The following is a 24,816-nucleotide window of genomic DNA, read 5'->3' on the forward strand; positions in this document are numbered from 1 at the left end:
CAGGCCCAGCTCCACCCATTTTGTCGGATGCTTGTCCGGCAAAAATAGAAAATAGCCTATACCATCCGGCGGGCTGCGGCATGCTGGAGATGGTCCGCAGTCAAGCTGGAGCACTGACGCGGCCGGTATATGTTGAACAATAGGATATAATGGGAACGGATTGTCTCCGGCTCTATTTTTTACCGGAGTCGGACCGGAACCGCAACGATCATGCATCTGGTGTATTTGGGCCCATATCACTCCTGCATCATGTGAGTAAACAGCATTGGCGCCGCATGTACTTCAAGGTGCCTCGGATGATTCTATATCAGAATATTACAAAAGACGAGTGGACACAGGCGTTCATTGGACCGCGCCGTTTATTGGCATAAGCTTCGGCAACTCCTTCACAACAAACATACCGTTAAGTATCATTTAGTGAAAGCACAACAAAATAATCTCTAAAAAAAAAAAAGAAAAAAACGTTCACAAAACAAAAGCGCTTCAATCTGTATTAATGAGGCCCTATTTTCACACAGTTAAACAACAGTGCAAAGAGAACTGGCATTCCTAATCAAAATAGCTATGCAACATACACATAAAACTTACTCAGACTTTGGTCAAACTCTATTCAAACATTTCGTTTAGTTCAACAAATACACTGGATGGCAATATTTATTCACAACATACAAACTACCAGAGGTCAAGTACGTTGTGAAGCCAGCACTCAAATGACGTGAATGGCGTACCGCACGCAGGCTATTTTTAGACCGTGACGTCGCATCGTAAAGCGGAAGTACAGCCGAAGTGGGACATTATAGACCCGCCCTCGCATAGACCCAACGTAATTAGTGCTACTTTTCTCCGATAATCTTTCAAAAACGAACATGCCGATCATGCATTGCTTTTTTGGAACTTGTAGAAACGACTCTAGACATTACGACACGTGAAGGATGTTTTCTTCATACGTTTCCAAAAACTCTGGAGGAAAAAATGTGAAGACCAAATAAACTTGTGCAGACTTTTACACCAGCTCGGCGAATCCATTCACCTTTTATATGCAGTAAACATTATGTTGGGTTGGCATGGTCTTTCAGAGGACAAAGAGGTGAGTCATTTTTATATTTTTAACTTATTTTTTTAGCTTAACGTTGTGCCGTACTGCTTCTGTCTGACAATGAATGACCTGAAAAAAATTACAATGGTATCTGACTGCCACTGTTACCATTTCTATTATATATTTAAAAAAAACTTTAGTAAGGGGGAAGTGTAAATAAATTATAGGATTAAGATGTGTTATCAATGAAAAATTAAAAGTGTTCGTTGGCTGTCAATGAGTAGCATTTGCGATCGCTACACAAAGCTAACTAAATTACCCCCAAGGATGGTAAGAAACGTAGGACAACTAAAGGATATATAAGAAAGACAGGGCTGATGGTAAAGGATAGCTTGTTGAAACAGGAGAATGTCATTGTCAGTCGCGTTGATAAAAAAGCTAAAGCTATGCTTAGGTTGGCTCGGTTTTTTTTTTTTTTTCGTCTTTTTCAGCCTTCAACACTAAAGCCATCTCTTTAACTGAACATTTATATCTTCTTCCACATCTTTGCTAGTCAATTTGGCACCAGGCACATCATTTTCGGAGAGAATTGGTAGGTTTACCTCTGTAAACATCTCCTTCGTACACGATTTCCATTCATTTCCTATTAGGGACAAACAATTGCTTGTCCCTACTTAGCAACAGTAGCTAATGTCATGAATATTAATGAGCGGAAGTGACGTGTTGCTTGCGGTACGCCATTGCAATGGATGCACCAGTAAACAGGAAACTACGGCGTCAGTCAAGGGACAAAACACACTACATGGCTTGATTTATAAATTAATTTAAAACTCGCCACTGACACCTTGTGGTGTATTTAGTGTATCTAGTTTATTTTTTGATTGAAAATTTTACAAATTTTTTAAAAAAATAAAACATTAAGAGGTGTTTTAATATAAAATTACTATAACTTGTACTAACATTCATCTTTTAAGAACTACAAGTCTTTCTTGTGGATACCTTTAACAGAAAGAATGTTATTAATGTTAATGCCATCTTGTGGATTTATTGTTACCATAAGCAAATACAGTACTTATGTACAGTATGTTGAATGTATTTATCGGTCTTATGTCTTATCTTTCCATTCCAACAATAATTTATGGAAAAATATAGCATATTTTAGAGATGGTTTGAATTGCGATGAATTAATTTTTAAGCTGTGATTAACTAGATTTAAAAAAATTAATCGTTTGACAGCCCGAGTTTTGGCACTTTTTCCTACTTAATTGTTCATTATGTTAACCTCAATTAAAACGCAAGCGTGGAAACTAGTCAATAGTAAGCTTTGCCGTTCCAATAGAGGGAGAGTGACAGAGGACATGACCTCTGTGGCAACTCTGGCCCTGTTCCCCTTTGGCAAGGGGCCCCATGCATGCATACATACATACATGCAGCCCCCCTGTGACCCCTGCTGAGGGGCCACGAGTACCGCACTAGCACCTGTATTCCAGTGCGCCTGCCTGTCCCGTTTTGGAAAAAAGTTGCAATGCTTCTTCCGCTGTGTGTGTCTCAAGGGCAAAAAGGGAAAACGAGCTGGGCTACCACAACAAATGAACACCGACTGCTCAGCTCTGCTGCTAATTCATTCTCCCCTCCTTTTTCTCCCCCCCGGACAAACCTCACTAGTTCTACGTCAGTTGGACAAGGCCGTTTGTTATCATTAATGTCATTTTTCAAGAGGATTTAAGAGCGGCGACGTGCTCCGCGGGAGCCAAATCATGGAGACAGTGTGACCGAGCTCGGAGCGACATATGCGGCAGCGCCTTCGCTCTCCCTCCCGCCCCTTCCTCGTCATGCGGTGGATCTCCGCACGACCCAGCATCCTCTTTAATTGATTTCAAATCATTTTTAGTCGCCCTTTAAGAAGGATTCTACGAGGAACAGAAGACGACTATTCGTATAAAAGCTAAACTTTCCTCAAGTCTTTTTTTATTCTAATCACCATTTTTGTCCCGGTATGCCGGAGATTGAGTGGATTAAGAGAGGAATATCCAAAGGAACATGAGAGTTGCACACCTCCGGATGAAGATGAAGATGCCGCCGAGGGTGTCGTTACACGGCCGGGAAACTGGAGAGTGAACGCCGGCTTTGGTGCGTCTTTGCTCGGTCACGGAGGACACACGCACATACAGAGAGAGACAGACATTTGGATACAAATGATCCAAAATTATCATTATTATTAGTTGGCCGGCTCTATACGACTCCCGTGCACACAATGGGGATTATACTCCAAGTTATTCTAGGAATGTTTCAATTCCTGCTGCTCACCACAATCCCGACGTCCCACGCCAAGGTAACGTATGGTGTGTGTGTGCGTGTACGTGTACGGTGGACCATCTGACCTCTATAGTGTCTTTGCATGCTTGTGCTTTCCTTATGTATTTATAATCACAGTGTGATTCATTTCATCGTACCTCTCTGCAAGTCATCCTGCTGCAGGTCACTGACCACTTGTCAACTTTACTCCATATCATTTATCTCTATCTATCAACAGTCTATTTTTTCTGGATATGTCTATCTGTCCATCAGTGGTGTCGTTAGGCCTATTTTAGGGGCCCCCTAAATAATTTCGTATTGTTTTATTAATATATAAATATCAGTGGTGTTACCAGGATGCAAGGTGTGGGTGGGCATTAGTCTTACCTGAGGGGGGGCAACAACAACAAAAAAAAGCTACAATGCTCAAGTAGGTCGAAATCCAGCGTAGGGCTACTGCCCCTTAAAACATGTTTTGTTTTCTCGTTGAGATAACTTGTTGTGATTTGGTCTAAACAAACAAAAGTTGATTTGATTTGACTTCGAACACACCCATAACTGAACAGTATGGACATGCAGGTGACAATGTTTTTTATTAGGTAACCTATTGTGGTTCGTCGGTTTTATTTTTATTAATAATGTAGTTATTTTTTGTTCCGCAGCCCCTAATTTGACCCCCTTAGAATGCTTCAAAATGCACCAAATCGGCAGGCAGGTAAAGACAGTTGCAATCTTTAATACCGTGTGAAGACAAATTCCAAATACACTATGTAGCACCCCATAGCAGTCTTTTTCTTTTTCTTCTTTTTCCTGCCAACGCTTTGAGCCCTACTTTGACCCCCCGCAGAATGCTTCAAAACTCATCAAACTCACCAGCCAGATGAACACTGGTGAAAACTTTGATAAAATGTAAAAAAAAAACAAAAACAAAAAAAAATCTAAATATGCGTACGTGTGTAGCGTCCCCTAGGAACAAAACCAACATTTTTTTTTTTTTTAAAGGTAAAAAAAGGCAAAAACGCAAAGGTTAAAACTTAAAACACATCAGTACTATATGAATGGGATACCACACGCGGTGCCCAGACTGCAGTTAGTACTACATCCAGTTTTCTTTGGGTGGGCAGAGCCCTAAACCCCCCCCCCCCCCGGTAACGCCCCTGATATAAATATAGATATATATATATATAGAGTGGGGCAAATAAGTATTTAGTCATCCACCAATTGTGCAAGTTCTCCTACTTGAAAGATGGGTAAACCTCAACCATTAGAGACAGAATGTGTGAAAAAAAAAAAAAAAACTTCTTCTAACGAGGTCTAAAAAGACTCCACTCGTTACCTGTATTAATAATGGCCCCTGTTTTAACACATTATCGGTATAAAAGACACCTGTCCACAACTTCAGTCAGTCACACTCCAAACTCCACTATGGCCAAGACCAAAGAGCTGTCGAAGGACACCAGAGATAAAATTGTAGACCTGCACCTGTAGACCTGGGAAGACTGAATCTGCAATAGCTTAAACGCTTGGTGTAAAGAAATTAACTGTGGGAGCAATTATTAGAAAATGGAAGACATACAAGACCACTGATAATCTCGCTCGATCTGGGGCTCCATGCAAGATCTCACCCCGTAGTGTCAAAATGATAACAAGAACGGTGAGCAAAAATCCCAGAACCACACGGGGGGACCTATTGAATGACCTACTGAGAGCTGGGACCACAGTAACAAAGGCTACTATCAGTAACACAATGCGCCGCCAGGGACTCAAATCCTGCACTGCCAGACGTGTACCCCTGCTGAAGAAAGTACACGTCCAGGCTCGTCTGCGGTTCGCGACAGAGCATTTGGATGAGCCAGAAGAGGACTGGGAGAATGTGTTATGGTCAGATGAAACCAAAATAGAACTTTTTGGTAGAAACACAGGTTCTCGTGTTTGGAGGAGAAAGAATACTGAATTGATTCCGAAGAACACCATACCTACTGTGAAGCATGGGGGTGGAAACATCATGCTTTGGGGCTGTTTTTCTGCAAGGGGAACAGAACGACTGATCTGTGTAAAGGAAAGCATGAATGGGGCCATGTATTGAGAGATTTTGAGTGAAAATCTCCTTCTATCAGCAAGGGCATTGAAGATGAGACGTGGATGGGTCTTTCAGCATGACAATGATCCCAAACACACAGCCAGGGCAACAAAGGAGTGGCTTCGTAAGAAGCATTTCAAGGTCCTGGAGTGGCCTAGCCAGTCTCCAGATCTCAACCCCATAGAAAATCTGTGGAGGAGTTGAAAGTCCGTGTTGCCCAACGACAGCCCCAAAACATCACTGCTCTAGAGGAGATCTGCTTGGAGGAATGGGCCAAAATACCAGCAACAGTGTGTGAAAAGCTTGTGAAGAGTTACAGAAAACGTTTGGCCTCAGTTATTGCCAACAAAGGGTACATAACAAAGTATTGAGATGAACTTTTGGTATTGACCTAATACTTATTTTCCACCATGATTTGCAAATAAAATCAAACAATGTAATTTTCCTGGTTTTTTTTTCCACATTCTGTCTCTCATGGTTGAGGTTTACCCATGTTGACAATTACAGGCCTCTCTAATATTTTCAAGTGGGAGAACTTGCACAATTAGTAGTTGACTAAAAACTTATTACCTACAATGAAGTTGCCAGAGTAGTAGTTTAAATCAGTAATCATATAACCCTTCATTATCAACTTAAATATGATCATAAATCTGTCAGTTTCCCCTCACTTCATAGAGTAAGGTAAAGTTCCTTCATGTTGCTTTAGCCTTTAAAGTGCGTACGACAGGATTTTAAAAAGTAGCATTATTAAATAGCATTATTATGTGAATTGCAATCATATTTTGAGACGATTCGACTTTATACACAATGCACAATACACAACAGTATGATGCCGCTGTCAAATAGAGTGTTACCGGTTAATGTCGTTTGGTGTAATTATCCCATAATACAGTGAGGACAGCTGCGGCTCAAAGTTTAGTGCGGTTATCTATGAACAAATGCTATTTTCGTGCCAAATTTGGTGGGTGGCGCTTATAGTCAGGTGCTTCTTATAGTGCGAAGATTACGGTAATTCTGAAGGGTTCGGTGAATACACGTGAAACTTGTGGGGTTCGGTACTTTCAGCAAGGTTAAGAACCAACTATCTAACCATTTGGCCATTAATCTGACAATATTGTTTTTTATTGGCTCATCTTGTTATTTCTACTGCTATTTAACTTATTGGGTGTGAGTAATGCTAGCCCTCCCTGTTCAAATACAGTAGATTGGACGTCTGTCTCTTTCAATGGTGTAACAAGGAATTTTTCTAATTGATTGGTTCACTCATTGGCTGGCGTTGATGGTGATAAACGAACCAGTTTCTCTAAAATTGAACTATTTTTACATTGATCACACTGCAACTTTTGCAAATTTACAAACTAAGGAAACAGATCTAAAAAATTCCTATTGTTCTAACGGCTTTAATGTTTTTTAATAAATTAACTCACTGGCACTGAAACATGATCATTTAATGCCAGCATTCCCATTTCAAGTGGATTTAATGTCTATCGCTGTCAACGGCAGTGATTTAATTAAAACATCGATTAGCTTGTCATTAGGGTTGTTCCGATCATGTTTTTTTGCTCCCGATCCCGATCCGTTTTAGTTTGAGTATCTGCGGGTCCCAATATTTCCCGATCTGATTGCTTTTTTTTTGCTCCCGATTCAATTCCAATCATTCCCGATAATTTTTCCCGATCATATACATTTTGGCAATGCATTAAGAAAAAAAAGAATAAAACTCGGACGAATATATACATTCAATATACAGTACATAAGTACTGCATTTGTTTATTATGACAGTAAATCCTCAAGATGGCATTTACATTATTAACATTCTTTCTGTGAGAGGGATCCACGGATAGAAAGACTTGTAATTCTTAAAGGATAAATGTGACTTTGTATATTGTGACAAAATATTGCCATCTAGTGTATTTGTTGAGCTTTCAGTAAATGACACTGTAGCCATTTAACTGTTCTGCCCAAATGCATGATGGGAAGTGCAACCATGACTGTGCGTAGTGGCACCAATTGATATATCTTCTCTGCGTTGGGAAATATCATAGGGTGTTAAGAAAAAGATCAACTGCTACCTTTCTTCCCCACATTGCTTCCCACAATATTTCTAATTGTTGAGAGAGGAATCGAAGGCTTTAGCCAATTAAAAAAAGGCTCCAAAGACTGTCAAAGTTCACTCTACTAATTTTATGCTGCCTATTAGCTCTATATATAGGTAAAACGACACCATTATAGATTGAACGTGACAATGCGTGAGTGGGTCGTGCAGCACATGCGTTAATTGCGTTAAATATTTTAACGTGATTAATTAAAAAAATAAAAAATACTGCCGTTAACGCAATAAATTTGATAGCCCTAGTTTAAGCCAAAACTAAAGACTCTGGATGAGTGTAAGACATTTTGTCTGTAACGTTAAATACAATTAGAAAACAATTAAAAAATATATATATATATCAAAAAAGGCATGTCCGATATTTTTTTGCCGATTCCGATACTTTGAAAATGACGTGATCGGGACATCTTTACTTGTCATCTATTACCATATTGTCCCGAATATAAGACGGCCCTGATTATAAGACGACCCCCTCTTTTTCAAGACTCAAGTATGAAAAAAAACTTTTTGAACACCAAATTATTTTTTTATACAGAAAATAATTACAATACATCTGAAACAAATGATTATAACAATATATTTGAGAGAAAAAGCATGTCATTTTGCCTCATTCAAATCTCAATATCTAAACCTCTAAATATGTAAACTAAAGTGAAATTACATTCGTAAATGAATGGCTTCTGGTTTTTGAGATGTAAATAAACCAATCTATTGAGATAAAACAACAAAATTGCAATAACTGCATTAACCACAAAGTGAAGTCTAACTAACTGTAGTCTTGAAACAAATCTGAATAAGAAAAAACATTGCAATAAAATAATGCAAACTGGTTAAACTTGAGAGTAGCTGAGATCTATCATGACAGAACATTGCTTCAATGATATCTGGCGCCACCTTGCGTCGCGAATGGGGAGAGTAGCTGAGATCTGTCATGACAGAACATCGCTTCAATGATATCTGGCGCCATCTAGCGTCGTGAATGGGTATAATGTCTAGACTGCGAATATAAGACGACCCCCTCTTCCTCAGTCTTATTTCGATTAAAAAAACACCGTCTTATATTCGGGCCAATACGGTAAATATGCCGTCTTGTTGAAACAAATGCTATGCATTCAATGGTTCAGAAACAAAATTGTAAAATACACCATAATTAGGGCTGTCAAACGATTAAAATTTTTAATCGAGTTAATTACAGCTTAAAAATTAATTAATCGCAATTAATCGCAATTCAAACCATCTATAAAATATGCCATATTTTTCTGTAAAATATATATATATTCTGTAAAATAAATTATTGGAATGGAAAGATAAGACACAAGATGGATATATACATTCAGCATACGGTACATAAGGACTGTATTTGTTTATTATAACAATAAATCAACAAGATGGCATTAACATTATTAACATTCTGTTAAAGCGATCCATGGAGAGAAAGACTTGTAGTTCTTAAAAGATAAATGTTAGTACAAGTTATAGAAATTTTATATTAAAACCCCTCTTTGTGTTTTCGTTTTAATAAAATTTGTAAAATGTTCAATCAAAAAATAAACTAGTAGCCCGCCATTGTTGATGTCAATAATTACTTACACAATGCTCATGGGTGCTGAAGCCTATAAAATCAGTCGCACCCAAGCGCCAGCAGAGGGCGGCAAAACTCCATAAAACACAATTAACAATTGGGCATTTCACTCTACTGACATTTAAATCTGTCTGAGCGGGACATGTGCGTTAATTGCGTCAAATATTTTAACGTGATTAATTTAAAAAATTAATTACCGCCCGTTAACGCGATAATTTTGACAGCCCTAATCATAATATTTTAAAAAATGCTTCAGATGAAATGTAGCAGATTGAGTTAAATGTGTACATAATATTAAATCCATCAAAAGCTCTTGAATCGATGAGAATCGAATCAAACTGGCAGGCTTCGTAATATTGGCAACATCCCATTGTTGTTCAAAGGATCAAATTGATGATATACACCCCAATTACTAACTAAACCAGATAGAATTACTTCATTTTTCACCTAAAAATTATCATCAGATTAATTAATCCCAGTGCACGTAAGATCACAGATAGTCTTATCCATGTGACACTGGGTGATTGCAACACGTGACCTGGTCTTCACCTCACACTCATGAGCAAGTGTTTTCTTTATTTATGTCTAGAGGCGTCTATCAGGAACACTCGGTGCTGTGAGACGCGCTGGGAGCTGGGCTTGACTCATGTACTGTATGTTTTACTCATTCATGAGACCAGACGCTACACGGCTCGGCCTTGATTCTTTCTACATCTCGTTACATCTGTGTGGTCACTTGTTGCTAGGCAGACTATGTAGGGCTGAGTTCAAACTGCCCCATTGATATAAAAAGGCCAACCTTCTTCAGTTACTGTTCCAGTAGTTTCATTAATTGCTAGTTTTGGTATTTGGTAACCATTTATTTGACAGTGGCGCCGTTAGACTGTTATAAGACCATCATAATTATGACATGACACTTCCTTGAGCATTAATAAATGCTTATGACAAAATATCAATTTGTGTCATCTGGCAAATTACCTCACTTTACAGTGGCTGTAAAAGATCCGAGCTGGACATAAATGCAGTCAGGAGTCATCCAAAAAATTTAAGCAAGTACAAGTAAAAAAGTATTCGGTGAAAAGAATACTCAAGTAATAAGTAACGTTGTGAGTAACTGCTTACTATGTCTGATATTTTTTTAAACAACTGGTATATTTTTTTTCTCTCTATATGAACTAGTGTTATTATACTGTACTATATAACCTGTTACATGACCGTATTAGGCCAAAAAAAATAAACATAAACCATCAAATTCCAAGTAAAAAATCTACTGAAATAAAACATCAACCGTCCAAAGAGCATGAGTGCCCTCTAGTGGAGAGAAAACATTTCCTACTATGATATTCAATCGATCATAGCTCCGGTTTGCCAGGGTCTACTGGTGCCAAATAAAAGCCGACAGAGAGGTTGAAATCTGCGCTTTCGTATAGCATTGACTCTATTTGAAATAGTTACATTTTTATCGTGCTTTGAAGTTGCCACGTGATTAAATAAGCTAACATACAGTAATCATAGGACTTCCGACTGCAAGCTTGTGTCATGTGACTATCGTTGTGTGTGATTGGTGTAATGGAGTCATGTGATTTTTGTTGCGACATCACTTTGGTGAAACTGGTTGAGCCACTTTGGGCAAAAATGAAGTAAAATCTTTATTATGTAGAATAAAAAGCAAAACTGTAACAACCCTAGTCCAGCTCAAAGTAGCACAGTAAAAGTAGGGCTATTTATTTCACAAATTTACAAACCGTAATTTTTGGACTATTAGCTGCTACTTTTGAATCCTGTGGTAGTCCAGTGTGGCTTATTTGTTGATTTATTTGGGTTAATAGGCAACACATGCCACTTAGCATGCATTGCAGCTCTACAGATGTAAATAACACATAAAATTCATGTTCTGTGCTAATTTATTCAGTTACTGTTCCAGTTGTTTCATTGATTGTTATGGTATCGGGTAACACTTTATTTGACAGCGGCGTCATAAGACTGTCCTAAGACCGTCATAATAATGACATGACACTATCATGGGCATTATTGAATGATTATGACGATGTCATTAAGTGTCATCCGGCAAATTATGTTACTAACTCCATTTGTGTCCAGCTGGATCTTTTACATCCATTCAAAAGTGAGATAATTTGCCAGATAACACGAAATGACATCCGTTATACGCATTCATTAATGCTCTTGACAATGTTATGTCATAATATGATTGTCTAATGACATTCTTATGGCACCACTGTCAAATAAAGTGTTACCAAATACCATAACTAGCAATTAATGAAACAACTGGAACAGTAACTGAAGAAATAATTAGCACAGAACAAGAATTTTGATTGTTATTTACATCTGTAGCGCTGCAATGCATGCTAGGAGGCATGTTGGATAACATCAGTGTTGACAAAAGGTGGGAGAAGAAGTTGACTGTCTCTCTCAAGGGAGCAGTGATTGCCAAATGAAGCTTCTTGAAGCAATGAAGCTTTGCAGTCATTTGGTTCAAAGCTTCATGGTGGTTCATTTGGTCTTATGACAGTCGTATGTTGCCGCTGTCAAATAAAGTGTTACCGGTTAAGATGTTTTGTTGTAAATATCCCATAATACAGCGAGGATAGCTGCGGTTTATAGTCCAGTGCGGCTTATCTGTGAACAAATGCCGTTTTCGTGTCACAATTGGTGGGTGGCGGCTTATGGTCAGGTGCGCCTTATAGTCTGAAAATTACGTTAATATTACTTTGAAGTAACGCCAGTCTTACTTGAGTAAAATTTTAGGTGCAAAATTACAGTAAGTAAATGTTCAAAAAGTATGGTATGGTAAAACTACTCTTAGAAGTACATTTTTCTCAAAAAGTTACTCAAGTAAATGTAATGGAGTAAATGTAACACGTTACTACCTATTCTGCTACTACTACTACTATTGTGTGCCGTACACTGCACTGTGTGGAAGCCAAAAAATGGTACTGGTGCAACACCATCAATAAAAAATACGAATGGATGCCTTTGATTTGCTTTGAGTACTGCAGACGGTATTATGTCAGAGAAATACACAGATTTCCATTCTGACTTGAATGTGCGCGTATGTGTAAAAGGGGGTGGACCTGCTTTAACAAGTGCCGACTGAACAAAGTCTACATTCCCTTACATGTGGCCTTGACCGTTTTCACACACACAGTTATTGGACTTTTGTGTGTATTTTGTGTGTATCGTGGTTCCATAACACAAACTCATTAAGTTGCTCACTGAAATCTGTGTCATGTTGAACATTTGTCCTCCTTCAAACTAAAGGACATGGGTGGATGAACATACAATTTAAATGATCAAATAGCGCAATTGAGCAAGCATGTCCGATTGTTTGGCCATAGTGGTCATAGATACAGTGGGGCAAATAAGTATTTAGTCAAGTTCTCCTACTTGAAAAGATTAGAGAGGCCTGTAATTGTCAACATGAGTAAACCTCAACCATGAGAGACAGAATGTGGAAAAAAAAAAAAAAACAGAAAATCACATTGTTTGATTTTTAAAGAATTTATTTCCAAATTAGAGTGGAAAATAAGTATTTGGTCACCTACAAACAAGCAAGATCTAATTTCTTCTAAAGAGGTCTAACGAGGTCTAACGAGGCTCCACTCGTTACCTGTATTAATGGCGCCTGTTTTAACTCATTATCGGTATAAAAGACAGCTGTCCACAACCTCAGTCAGTCACACTCCAAACTCCACTATGGCTAAGACCAAAAAGCTGTCGAAGGACACCAGAGACAAAATTGTAGGCCTGCACCAGGCTGGGAAGACTGAATCTGCCATAAGTAAAACGTTTGGTGTAAAGAAATCAACTGTGGGAGCAATTATTAGAAAATGGAAGACTTACAAGACCACTGATAATCTCCCTCGATCTGGGGCTCCATGCAAGATCTCACCCCGTGGCGTCAAAATGATAACAAGAACGGTGAGCAAAAATTCCAGAACTCCACTGGGGGACCTAGTGAATGACCTACAGAGAGCTCGGACCACAGTAACAAAGGCTACTATCAGTAACACAAAGCGCTGCCAGGGACTCAAATCCTGCACTGCCAGACGTGTCCCCCTGCTGAAGCCAGTACAGTCCAGGCCCGTCTGTGGTTCGCTAGAGAGCATTTGGATGATCCAGAAAAGGAATGGGGGAATGTGTTATGGTCAGATGAAACCAAAATAGAACTTTTTGGTAGAAACACAGGTTCTCCTGTTTGGAGGAGAAAGAATACTGAATTGCACCATACCCACTGTGAAGCATGGGGGTGGAAACATCATGCTTTGGGGCTGTTTTTCTGCAAAGGGACCCGGATGACTGATCTGTATAAAGGAAAGAATGAATGGGGCCATGTATCGAGAGATTTTGAGTGAAAATCTCCTTCCATCAGCAAGGGCATTGAAGATGAGACGTGGCTGGGTCTTTCAGCATGACAATGATCCCAAACACACAGCCAGGGCAACAAAGGAGTGGCTTCGTAAGAAGCATTCCAAGGTCCTGGAGTGGCCTAGCCAGTCTCCAGATCTCAACCCCATAGAAAATCTGTGGAGGTAGTTGAAAGTCCGTGTTGCCCAACGACAGCCCCAAAACATCATTGCTCTAGAGGAGATCTCCATGGAGGAATGGGCCAAAATACCAGCAACAGTGTGTAAAAAGCCTGTGAAGAGTTACGAAAAACGTTTGGCCTCCGTTATTGCCAACAAAGGGTACATAACAAAGTATTGAGATGAACTTTTGGTATTGACCAAATACTTATTTTCCACCATGATTTGCAAATAAATTCTTTAAAAATCAAACAATGTGATTTTCTGTTTTTTTTTTTCCACATTCCGTTTCTCATGGTTGAGGTTTACCCATGTTGACATTTACAGGCCTCTCTAATATTTTCAAGTGGGAGAACTTGCACAATTAGTGGTTGACTAAATACTTATTTGCCCCGCTGTAAGTACAATGTCCCTGCTATGGAACATGGAGGCATCTCTGTTATGTTCTGAGGTTGCGTTGCTTTATCTGGCAAACAGTGTATTGAATTTGATAGTAATATATAATATAATGTACTTAAATATACAACAGGGTCATATAACATCAAAGAGTAGCTCAAAACTTTAAGATGCTCCAAAAATGACTTTTCGTGGGGTGATCTAGTGATTTTTCGGCCACACAAGCTGTAGCATGTGCCCTTGTAAAAATGTTGGTTGCTTCTTGAACCCTTAATCCCAGTGGCACCGACTCTCACTCTCTGCTTCTCATGAGAGACTTTGTAGCAGGTGGGCGGGCAAAAGGGGCAAAGGTAGTCACTTCGGCTCAGCAACCCTCCCCAAACTTTTCCACGACAAATATTTTGTCTCGTCAGTATAGCTAATGACAGACAAGTTTACAGCGGGAGGCCCCTGACCTGGCGGCCTCCGTTCTGTCATTTAACGCCGTAACGCACTTCTCGTGTTCAAAAGGAGCCGCGGGGCGAAATGAGTGCCGTTATCTAACAGGAAATCCTTTCATCAGTTCAAGACTTATTTTGAAAGAAAAAACACTCCGCTGACTGAAGTACACTTGATTTTATTTGAGAGCAGTTCAAATGGGCGAGTTGATTGACAGGTCATAATTATTAGAGAAGTAAGCTAATATTAGGGGTGGGAACCTCTTGGTACCTCACGATACGATATGCGATACAAAGCTCATGATAACGATGATCTCACGATATGGGGATACAACGATTATCGATACATTGGTCAGGAAATTATTCAACAAAACCAAGCTAACTTCATCCTTCTGCTGTAGGTCTATTGCTAGTACACATCCAATCCATTTGAGCTGGGAGGGTTGCAGCGAATGAACCCGTCCCACTCCAAACGGGCCCCTCCCACTTCTAAGTCCATCAGTGGCAGCCAGTGCCAGGCAACGAGGTCATTTTGGGCCATTTCCATAGGCGGAGTTTGACTTTTGGGGCAGGGGAGGCACAACATGTTGATGACCCCAAAACGTAGTGTCAGCAATAAAATTAACTTACAAGAATATTTATAACCATAAGTTGACAATGAGTGGTTTTTTCCCCCATCATTCTTGAGGGGAATTCTAAATCAGGCTGCTTAGGCAATACTTTTCACCAAGATTGTCATCCATTGAATATGGTATGCCTGTCTGTGTCGTGCCAATGTAGTTACCCCAGTCAAAAATTGTATCCCCTGGGCGGAGCCATATGGAGGTAGATTTGTGTCTTTATTATTCAACCTAAAAAATGTTGCTTCGATTAAAAAAAAATGTGTTTGAATGCAAAAATAAATTTGAAACTCAACGTGTTTGAATACAAAAATAATTTTTGAAACTCAAAAAACTCATAAAATATATATATATACATGTGAAAGCTATTTTTCTTTGATTTTATTTATTTATTTTTTTTTCAATTATTTTTTGATTGAAGTCAAGTTTTTTTTTTTGATTGAAGCAACTTTTTTGATTGAAGTAACGTTGATGTATTTTTGGGCCACATTTTGGCTAGGACATTTGTGTCTATATTATTCAATGAAAAAATAAGTTGCTTCAAAAAAATATAGATTTTAAAAAATAAAATCACTTCAATCAAACAAAGAAAAATTCTAATCATAGAAAAAGTTTTTGAATGCAAAAAAATATTTGAGATTGAAAAATTTGCATATGAGCACTTAATTTTTCATTGAAAAAGTTTTCTTTGATTGAAGCAACCCTTTTTGTGTTTGGGCCATATTATGATTTGGACATTTGTGTCTAAATCATTCAATCCCCCCAAAAAGTTGCTTCAATCCCAAAAAATATTTTTGGTAAAAAAAAATCATATTTTAATTATTTTATTTTATTTTATTTTATTTTATTTTATTTTATTTTGTTTTATTTTATTTTATTTTATTTTATTTTTTATTATATGTAAAGCAAATGACCGTCTAAGGCAGTGGTGTCAAACCGATTCCATAAAGGGCCGCAGTGAGTCCTGGTCTTTGTTCCAACAGATCCAGCAGAGACAGTTCAACCAATGAGGCTTCTGCTAAAATAAGCAGCACCTGACTGCAATCAACTGATTACGCTTGTAAAACACCAGATTGGTGAAAAGGTATTCATCTTGTTTGGTTGGAATGAAATCCAGCACCCACTGCGGCCCTTTGAGGACCGATTTGACACCTGTGGTCTAAGGTGCTCGAAAAATAATTTTGACCCATTAGAAAAATATATATATTTGTTCATTTCATTTATTTTTGTTGCAGTTTTATTGCTTTTCAACTTTTACATATATAGGAAAGTCAATTACATGCAATTAAACTTTTCGGACACCAGGGGAGGCCTGGCCCCCCCATTAAATCCGCGTATGGCCATTTCACGTTATTACCTTTTGATTTTCAGTCAGTTCCTGTTGATTTTGGGTTACAGAATAAGAAGTGACCCGGGTATGAATAGGCAGTCACTCAAACTCAAAAGGAAGTAACCTGTAAATGCCCTAAAATGAACAAAAAGCGACCTGTGAATGCCCCCGGAAAAAGTGAGCGAACAGACGAACGAACGTTCATTCGCCCCTTCCTGATCTTAAGGGATTGGCCGTCGTGTAGCGTCAATGGCAGCCATAGAGTAAACTGAGACACAATTATGGTGGAATATTTTGGTAGCAACTTGTTGGTTCCCTTTTTTTTTTTTTTTTTTTTTTTTTTTTTTTTTAAACATCTCGATTCTTGGAATGAGCATATCGATAACCGTTTAAGATGCAAAGTATCACAATGTATCATCATTTCAATGTTTTGTCACGCCATGAGCTAATATATGTGTAAATCATATAATGCTGCAACGATTAATCGATCAACTCGAGTAATTCGATTAGAAAAAAGATTCGAAATAAATTTTGCTGCTTTGAGTATTCGTTGAATTAAAGTGCCGTTGTAATGGTTTGTTTTGTTTATTGATTTGGGTGGATACAATGCCCTCTACTGGCAACAGTGAGAATGACATACATTCATTTCACAAGGCTGAATCCAGCTGCTCCCTGTTAACACAAACATAAGCTAAGTTTTTGTTTGAGCTAATGTTTTTTAATGCATTCGTAATTTAGTTCATTGGTATATTTAGCCGTTTTTTTGTAAGAATACGTGTTTGAACCATTTGTTAAGAGTGTTGTAAAAAAAAAAAAAAAAAAGTTAGCATTTTATTATAGCATTTAAGCTAGCGGACTTTTGCTATGTAAGTTAGCCATGTGTTCTTTTGTTGTACTCAGATCCTCATTTATTAATTTTTTTATACCGTTTGAGGCTTACCTCAGGTATTTTGACTTTTTTTATGTTCCTTATCCGATTACTCGATTATTCTAACTTGTTCATCGATTATTCGACTACTAAAATAATCGATAGCTGCAGCCCTAAAATCATACAAAGAGTAGGATGTATGGTATCTTTTTCAGTGACAAAGAAAATATACAAATCAGATTCCAAAACAATAGTTTCAACTTCAAAATTCTTGTCAACTACCAGATTTTAGTTATTATCAGCCAATGACAGCAGTAGACGTCCATTTAAACTGGATGGGCTTGCAGTGATCATTCATTGTTAAAATAGTTTGGCCGTGTGTCGCCAACAATGGCAAATAAGTTTTGTTATTTTAGATCACATTTTGTTGCGCTTTTTATGTCCCTATTGGACAACAATTTCCATCTTTTAGGTGATCTTTTGATGGCTGTTTTTAACAATTTTTTTGGTGTAGAGTACAAACTGAGAGTATTTTTTTTTCCTGCTGTGTACTTTGTTGCTATGTTCTTACTACTCACATGCACACAACTAGCCATATCCTTTGTAAAAACATAATGGTGTTAAGTAAACATTTGAGTCATCTGTTTTTCGCTCATATTTCATTGTATGTCAATATTTGAAAAAAAAAAAAAAAAAAAAAAAATATATATATATATATATATATATATATATATATATATATAAAGCAAGCACATATGTTAAGTACAGTGATTTTCATATTTTTAAAGAAAACTAGGATGTTTTATATTCTCCAAAATTAGTTTAAAAAAAAGAAACCTAAAAAAAGTGTTACCCAATTTTATTATTATGCATTATGTATACATTACTGTATTAGTTTGACATTTGTTATTTTTTATATGTTAATCTCTGTTGACGTATATGTATGTCGTATTTAGTCGGCTCGAGACAGTTTACTCCCTTTTAAAGGGAACCTCGGACTTAAAGACTTGTAGGCTCTAATAAGCCACAATTGTTCTCAATTGTTCACAATTGTTTGACTAAAATATGTTATTAGAAACACACATATTATCGCAATTGATTTAAAAATCTCTAATATTTAGTACATGTTTTTACCTACAGAGGGCGTCATATTTTATGTGCACAATTCACGCTAGAGGTGATGACCCAGTTGGGCTAGACTGGGAGAATAGCTGTGCTAGCTAGCATGCGGAGCTAGTATGACGACTGGCATGACTGGCATGATTGTCACATTCTGCTGCTAGTCAGGTTGTTTTGTTACAGAGCTGTGGGTTGAGTTCCCAACGTTGTACCTCCATACAATTCCAGCTCATCAGCAGTGTCTTTAAACCGATCCTAGGCGGCTTGCCGAGATATTGACCTGCTGCCATTTGACAGTTTGTATATCCCTTCATTGCTAGTTGAATCATTGCCTTAATTTTTTCGTTTGTCACTCACTGCGGTTGTCCCTCTCCCATTGCCTCTCTTTTCGCGATTGCGTGTTTTTCGTGTGTTCAATTAACAATTTTACGCAATCCCTATTTTATTGTGATCTATGCCCGCGCCTGTCACGCGGAGACGCGTGTTAAAATCCTGCAGACCTTCATTTAATTGCTTTTGCTGCTCGTTTTGTGAAATATTGCCAGTGCTTTCCTGCTCATCACTTTTCCGCTCGGGTTGTAATTGGAAGTGCAGAACCGACGACATGTTTATGTAGCTAACAAATGACTCTGTGGACATACGGCAGCACTGCCCATAGTGCATTGCATCGTCAACAACAATGGGGACCTACTAGTTTAACAAATTTTTCAAATTCAATAAAAACGAAAACATTAAGAGTGATTTGAATATCAAATTATTATAACTCATACTAATATTTACGTATCTTATAAGAACTACAAGTCTTTCTGTCCGTGGTGCCCTTTAAGGTTTTCATCCATGTGCCATTTCAAAAAATAACTAGAAAAAGTATTGAAAGTCAAAGAAAAAGTAAATTGTAGCAGATGTGCGCACTCATTTAATCTAAAATTTCTTAGAACCTTTCCTCTCTCCCACCAGCTGGCTCACTGGCGGCCCACCGACTCGTCGAAATCCAGAGAAGGTCGAGAAGGTAAATTGCCAGTTCCTGGAAAAGTTACTGTGGGGCAAATAAGTATTTAGTAAACCACTAATTGCACAAGTTCTCCCACTTGAAAATATTAGAGGCCTGTAATTGTCAAGATGGGTAAACCTCAACCATGAGAGACAGAATGTGGAAAAAAACAACAGAAAATCACATTGTTTGATTTTTAAACAATTTATTTGCAAATCATGGTGGAAAATAAGTATTTGGTCAATACCAAAAGTTCATCTCAAAACTTTGTTATGCACCCTTTGTTGGCAATAACGAAGGCCAAACTTTTTCTGTAACTCTTCACAAGCTTTTCACACATTGTTGCAGGTATTTTGGCCCATTCCTCCATGCAGATCTCCTCTAGAGCAGTGATGTTTTGGGGCTGTCGTTGGGCAGCACGGACTTTCAACTCCTTCCACAGATTTTCTATGGGGTTGAGATCTGGAGACTGGCTAGGCCACTCCAGGACCTTTAAATGCTTCTTACGAAGCCACTCCTTTGTTGCCCTGGCTGTGTGTTTGGGATCATTCTCATGCTGAAAGGCCCAGCCACATCTCATCTTCAATGCCCTTGCTGATGGAAGGAGATTTTCACTCAAAATCTCTCGATACATGGCCCCATTCATTCTTTCCTTTACAGAGATCAGTCGTCCGGGTCCCTTTGCAGAAAAACAGCCCCAAAGCATGTTTCCACCCCCATGCTTCACAGTGGGTATGGTGCAATTCAGTATTCTTTCTCCTCCAAACAGGATAACCTGTGTTTCTACCAAAAAGTTCTATTTTGGTTTCATCTGACAATAACACATTCTCCCAGTCCTCTTCTGGATCATCCAAATGCTCTCTAGCGAACTGCAGACGGGCCTGGACGTGTACTTTCTTCTGCAGGGGGACACGTCTGGCAGTGCAGGATTCGAGTCCCTGCCGGCACATTGTGTTACTGATAGTAGACTTTGTCACTGTGGTCCCAGCTCTCTGTAGCTCATTCACTAGTTCCCCCCGTGTGGTTCTGGGATTGTTTCTTGTTATCATTTTGAAGGCACGGGGTGAGGAGGGAGTTGAAAGTTCGTGTTGCCCAACGACAGTCCCAAAACATCACTGCTCTAGAGGAGATCTGCATGGAGGAATGGGCCAAAATACCAGCAACAGTGTGTGAAAAGCTTGTGAAGAGTTACAGAAAACGTTTGGCCTCCGTTATTGCCAACAAAGGGTACATAACAAAGTATTGAGATAAGCTTTTGGTATTGACCAAATACTTATTTTCCACCATGATTTGCAAATAAATTCTTTAAAAATCAAACAATGTAATTTTCGGATTTTTTTTTCCACATTCTGTCTCTCATGGTTGAGGTTTACACATGTTGACAATTTCAGGCCTCTCTAATATTTTCAAGTGGGAGAACTTGCCCAATTAGTGGTTGACTAAATCCTTATTTGCCCCACTGTACCTATCACTCTATACGAATCTGACACCTCCGCACCTCTCCTTAGTGCGCCGGTGGCTGGAAGTGTACTCCCGCAGCGGCTGCGAACCCCGAGAAACCTTGGTGGAGGTCTGGCGGGAGTTGCCGGATGAGACGCACCATCTTTTCGTACCATCCTGCGTGGCGCTGAGGAGATGCGGCGGCTGCTGCGCCGACGAGGCCATGGAGTGCGTGCCCTCGCTCACGCACATGCTCACCATGGAGGTACGCGCCACGCACGCAAATCTTGGACACATCCGTGTTATGACATGGAAAGCTGGCTTCATGTGTTTTTTGTGTGCTTAGCTAATGAGGACTTCCTTTATGAAGCATGAGCTCATTGCGCTGACCTTTGTTGAACACAGCCAGTGTGAGTGCAGGTAAGAAAAACACACACACACACACACACATTGTATTTTTACTACTACTCTTCCACTACTCGTGGAATTGACCCTAAAATCCATAATATGGACACAAGTTCAAGATTAGAGGCGAATCTCAGCTTTTCTCGATTGCAAGAGAGCGAAATAACAACAAATCGGGTGTAGGACAAGTTTAGGGAATGCTCACTCCAACAGAGTATGTATATGTATGTATCATAGGCCAAGTTTGACTTTTGGGGCGGGGGGGCACAACATGTTGATGACCCCAAAACGCAGTGTCAGCAATGAAATTAACTAAGAATATTTAAAATAATAAGTGGACAATGAGCGTTTTTTGTTTCCCATCATTCTTGAGGGGAATTCTAAATCAGGCTGCTTAGGCAATACTTTTCGCCAAGATCGTCATCCATTGAATTTGGTATGCCCGCTGGTGTCGTGCCAATGTAGTTACCCCAGTCAAAAATTGTATCCCCTGGGCGGAGCCATGTGGAGGTAGATTTGTGTCTTTATTATTCAATCAAAAAAAGTTGCTTCAATCAAAATATATATTTTCAAACAAAAAAAGTGGCTTCAATTAAAAAAAAAAAAAAAAATGTGTTTGAATACAAAAATAAATTTGAAACTCAAAAAAATGCATGTGACAGCTTTTTTTCTTTGATTTTTTTTTTCTTTTTTTTTTAAGTCAAGTTTTTTTTTTTTTAATTGAAGTAATGCTGATTTGTGTTTGGGCCACATTTTGGCTAGGACATTTTTCTCTTTATTATTCAATCAAAAAATAATTTGCTTAAAAGATATATAGTTTCAAAAAGAAAAATCACTTCAATCAAAAAAAGAAACATTTCAATCATAGAGTTTTTGATTGCGAAAAAATATTTGAGATTGAAAAATTGTGCATATGAACACTTAATTTTTCATTGAAAAAGTTTTCTTTGATTGAAGCAATCCTTTTTGTGTTTGGCCCATATTATGATTTGGACATTTGTATCTGAATCGCTCAATCCAACAAAAAGTTGCTTCACTTCACTTTTATAAATAAAATATTTTCAATCAAAGAAAAAAATCATTTTAAAAAATATTGTTTTCTCTATTATGTATATACAAAGCAAATGACTGTCTAAGGTGCTCGAAAAATAATTTCGACCTATTATAAAAATGTTTTTTTGTTCATTTCATTCATTTTTGTTGGACTTTTATTCCTTTGCAACTTTTAAATATATATATATGTATATATATATATATATATATATATATATATATATATATATATATATATATATATATATATATATATATATATATATATATATATATATATATATATATATATATATATATATATATATATATATAGGAAAGTCAATTACATGCAATGACACTTTTAATTACAACTTTTAAATATATATATATATATATAGATATATATACATATATATACATATATATATAGGAAAGTCAATTATTTGCAATGACACTTTTAATGACAACTTTTAAATATATATATACATATACATATATATATATATATATATATATATATACACATATATATATAGGAAAGTCAATTACATGCAATGACACTTTTCGGCCACCAGGGGGGCCTGGCCCTCTAGGCCCCCCTTAAAATCCGCTTATGGTATGTATATTACTAAAATGACGTCATCACTATCATGAGTACTGAAAAATAACGTGCCAATGCTGCGCGATATGTACTTTTCGAGATGTAGTTTCCAACTGCCCTACGTAAGATGGCCGCCAAGGAGCACTTGTCACCTGATTGGACATCTCAAGCCGTCACTGGCAGCAAATGAATAAATACCAGATGCTTTGACATTGATAAAATAATCTTTTAAAAAATTGATTGAGAAAGAAGCTAGTTATGACTTACTTTTAATGTCAGTGATTTGACTTTAATGGACATGTTGTCCCTACCAACATGGCTGCCCTGAGGCCAGTTTGGTGGGGCGATGAAAGGTATTTCATTCTTCTGTTATGAATTGAAATGACGTTATCACTCGTAGACGTCCAATCCATTTGAAGTGGGAGGATGGCAGTGAATCAACGTTCATTCATTCGCTGCCATCCCTCCCACTTCAAATGGATTTGACATCCAGTGCCGTCAATGATAGACGATTAGTCAGATTTTTTTTTCTTCAAAAACATGGTATTGGAATAGATATATGTAGAAGTAAGTGTGTGTTGCAATTGTGAAGATGACGAAGTCCATGGAGTAAGCCGCTGATGTTAAACTCGGGCTATGAAGTGAGTCAGCATCACTCACGGTACATTTCATTGCTATATAGCTGAAGACAGCTAATTATAATTTCATCAAAAGCACTTTCTCAGTCTTTTTTTGGGGGTGTTGCAAAAGCACAAACTATCAGTGTCAAAATCACTGTTGTGCTTGATATGGTCCTTTAAAAAAAGAGAAAAAAGAAGAAAAAAACTTGTTTTCCTGCTTTTAAATCTAAAATCCACACTCAGCTGCTGATTTCTAAATTATAGAAAAAGCCTGAAGCAAACTTTTTTTTTCCAGTGGAAAAAAAGTCCTCTCTTTCTTTTGGAAGGATAGGTTCTATTACTGTCCATCAAGCTTTTGTCCAGACCACCTTGTTGTTATGGTCTATGTATATTTTGATATTCGATTCATGTTTTTGTTCATGAGCCTCTTGATAGCAAATACAGTGATCCCTCGCTACTTCGCGCTTCAAACTTCGCGCCCACAGTCCATCGCAGATTTTTTTTCCAATTGGAAAAAAAAAAATACAGATGAGCTCTCCCTATCCGATCACGTAGTCTCATTCTTCCTCCTGCTCCTTTTCTTGGTCAGGCAGTGCACTGAAGTTGCTTATTAAAGTTAACGATGATTGACAGACGTTAAGGTTTGAGTTTGCCAGAGATGCCTGGAAGCCGAAACATCGGCATTCATCGTTTAGCTTGTTAAACAGTTGCTGTGGCAACTCCTTGTGTGTAAGTGAGCAGTTTGAGCGGATTTGAGTGGACTCGACTTTAATAAAGACAAGCATTTTTCTACTTTATTCTTGTTTAAAAATAATTTGGTGGGACAGTAACATGTTAAAAAAGTTATCATAATTATTTATATATATATATTATATTATTATTTATTTAAAAATGTATATATATAATACACTTTTTTTTTCTTTTTTTTTTTTTTAAATAAAACATGTCTCATATATATAGATCTCTTTCCAATGCTGAAGCTGAATAAATACATGGAACACACACAATTGGGTGCGGGGGCGCTACTTCACGGTTTTTCGCGGCATGTTCTGGTGCCCATTAACCACGAAAAACAAAGGATCATTGTATTCGCATATATATATATATACAGCCTATTTTAAAGTACTATTTTAATAGAAAAGGGCAGAAACATGAAATTAAAGAAACATTTAATTAAATTGAATATTAATATAAATTAAATACTTTTTTTTAATTTAGTTTCTTTAATTAAAAAAGCAAAAACTAAATATTTTGTTTTTAAATCCTATTTGCTTTATTTGTTTATAATTTCAAAATGTTTTTAAATC

General features: G+C 37.7%; 1 protein-coding gene across 1 annotated transcript in view; it reads left to right on the plus strand.

Annotated features, from left to right (window-relative positions):
- Window positions 1–140: 140 nt before the first annotated feature.
- Window positions 141–24,816, plus strand: part of vegfba (vascular endothelial growth factor Ba) — a 61,132-nt gene continuing 36,456 nt past the window's right edge. The window contains exons 1-4 of the mRNA XM_057850444.1: window positions 141–3,368; window positions 19,375–19,426; window positions 20,917–21,113; window positions 21,195–21,268. Coding sequence (XP_057706427.1) covers window positions 3,291–3,368; window positions 19,375–19,426; window positions 20,917–21,113; window positions 21,195–21,268 — 401 coding nt within the window. The 5' untranslated portion in view covers window positions 141–3,290. The remainder of the gene's footprint in view (window positions 3,369–19,374; window positions 19,427–20,916; window positions 21,114–21,194; window positions 21,269–24,816) is intronic.

Source organism: Corythoichthys intestinalis, chromosome 11, assembly GCF_030265065.1.
Source record: "Corythoichthys intestinalis isolate RoL2023-P3 chromosome 11, ASM3026506v1, whole genome shotgun sequence".
Taxonomy (NCBI): domain Eukaryota; kingdom Metazoa; phylum Chordata; class Actinopteri; order Syngnathiformes; family Syngnathidae; genus Corythoichthys; species Corythoichthys intestinalis.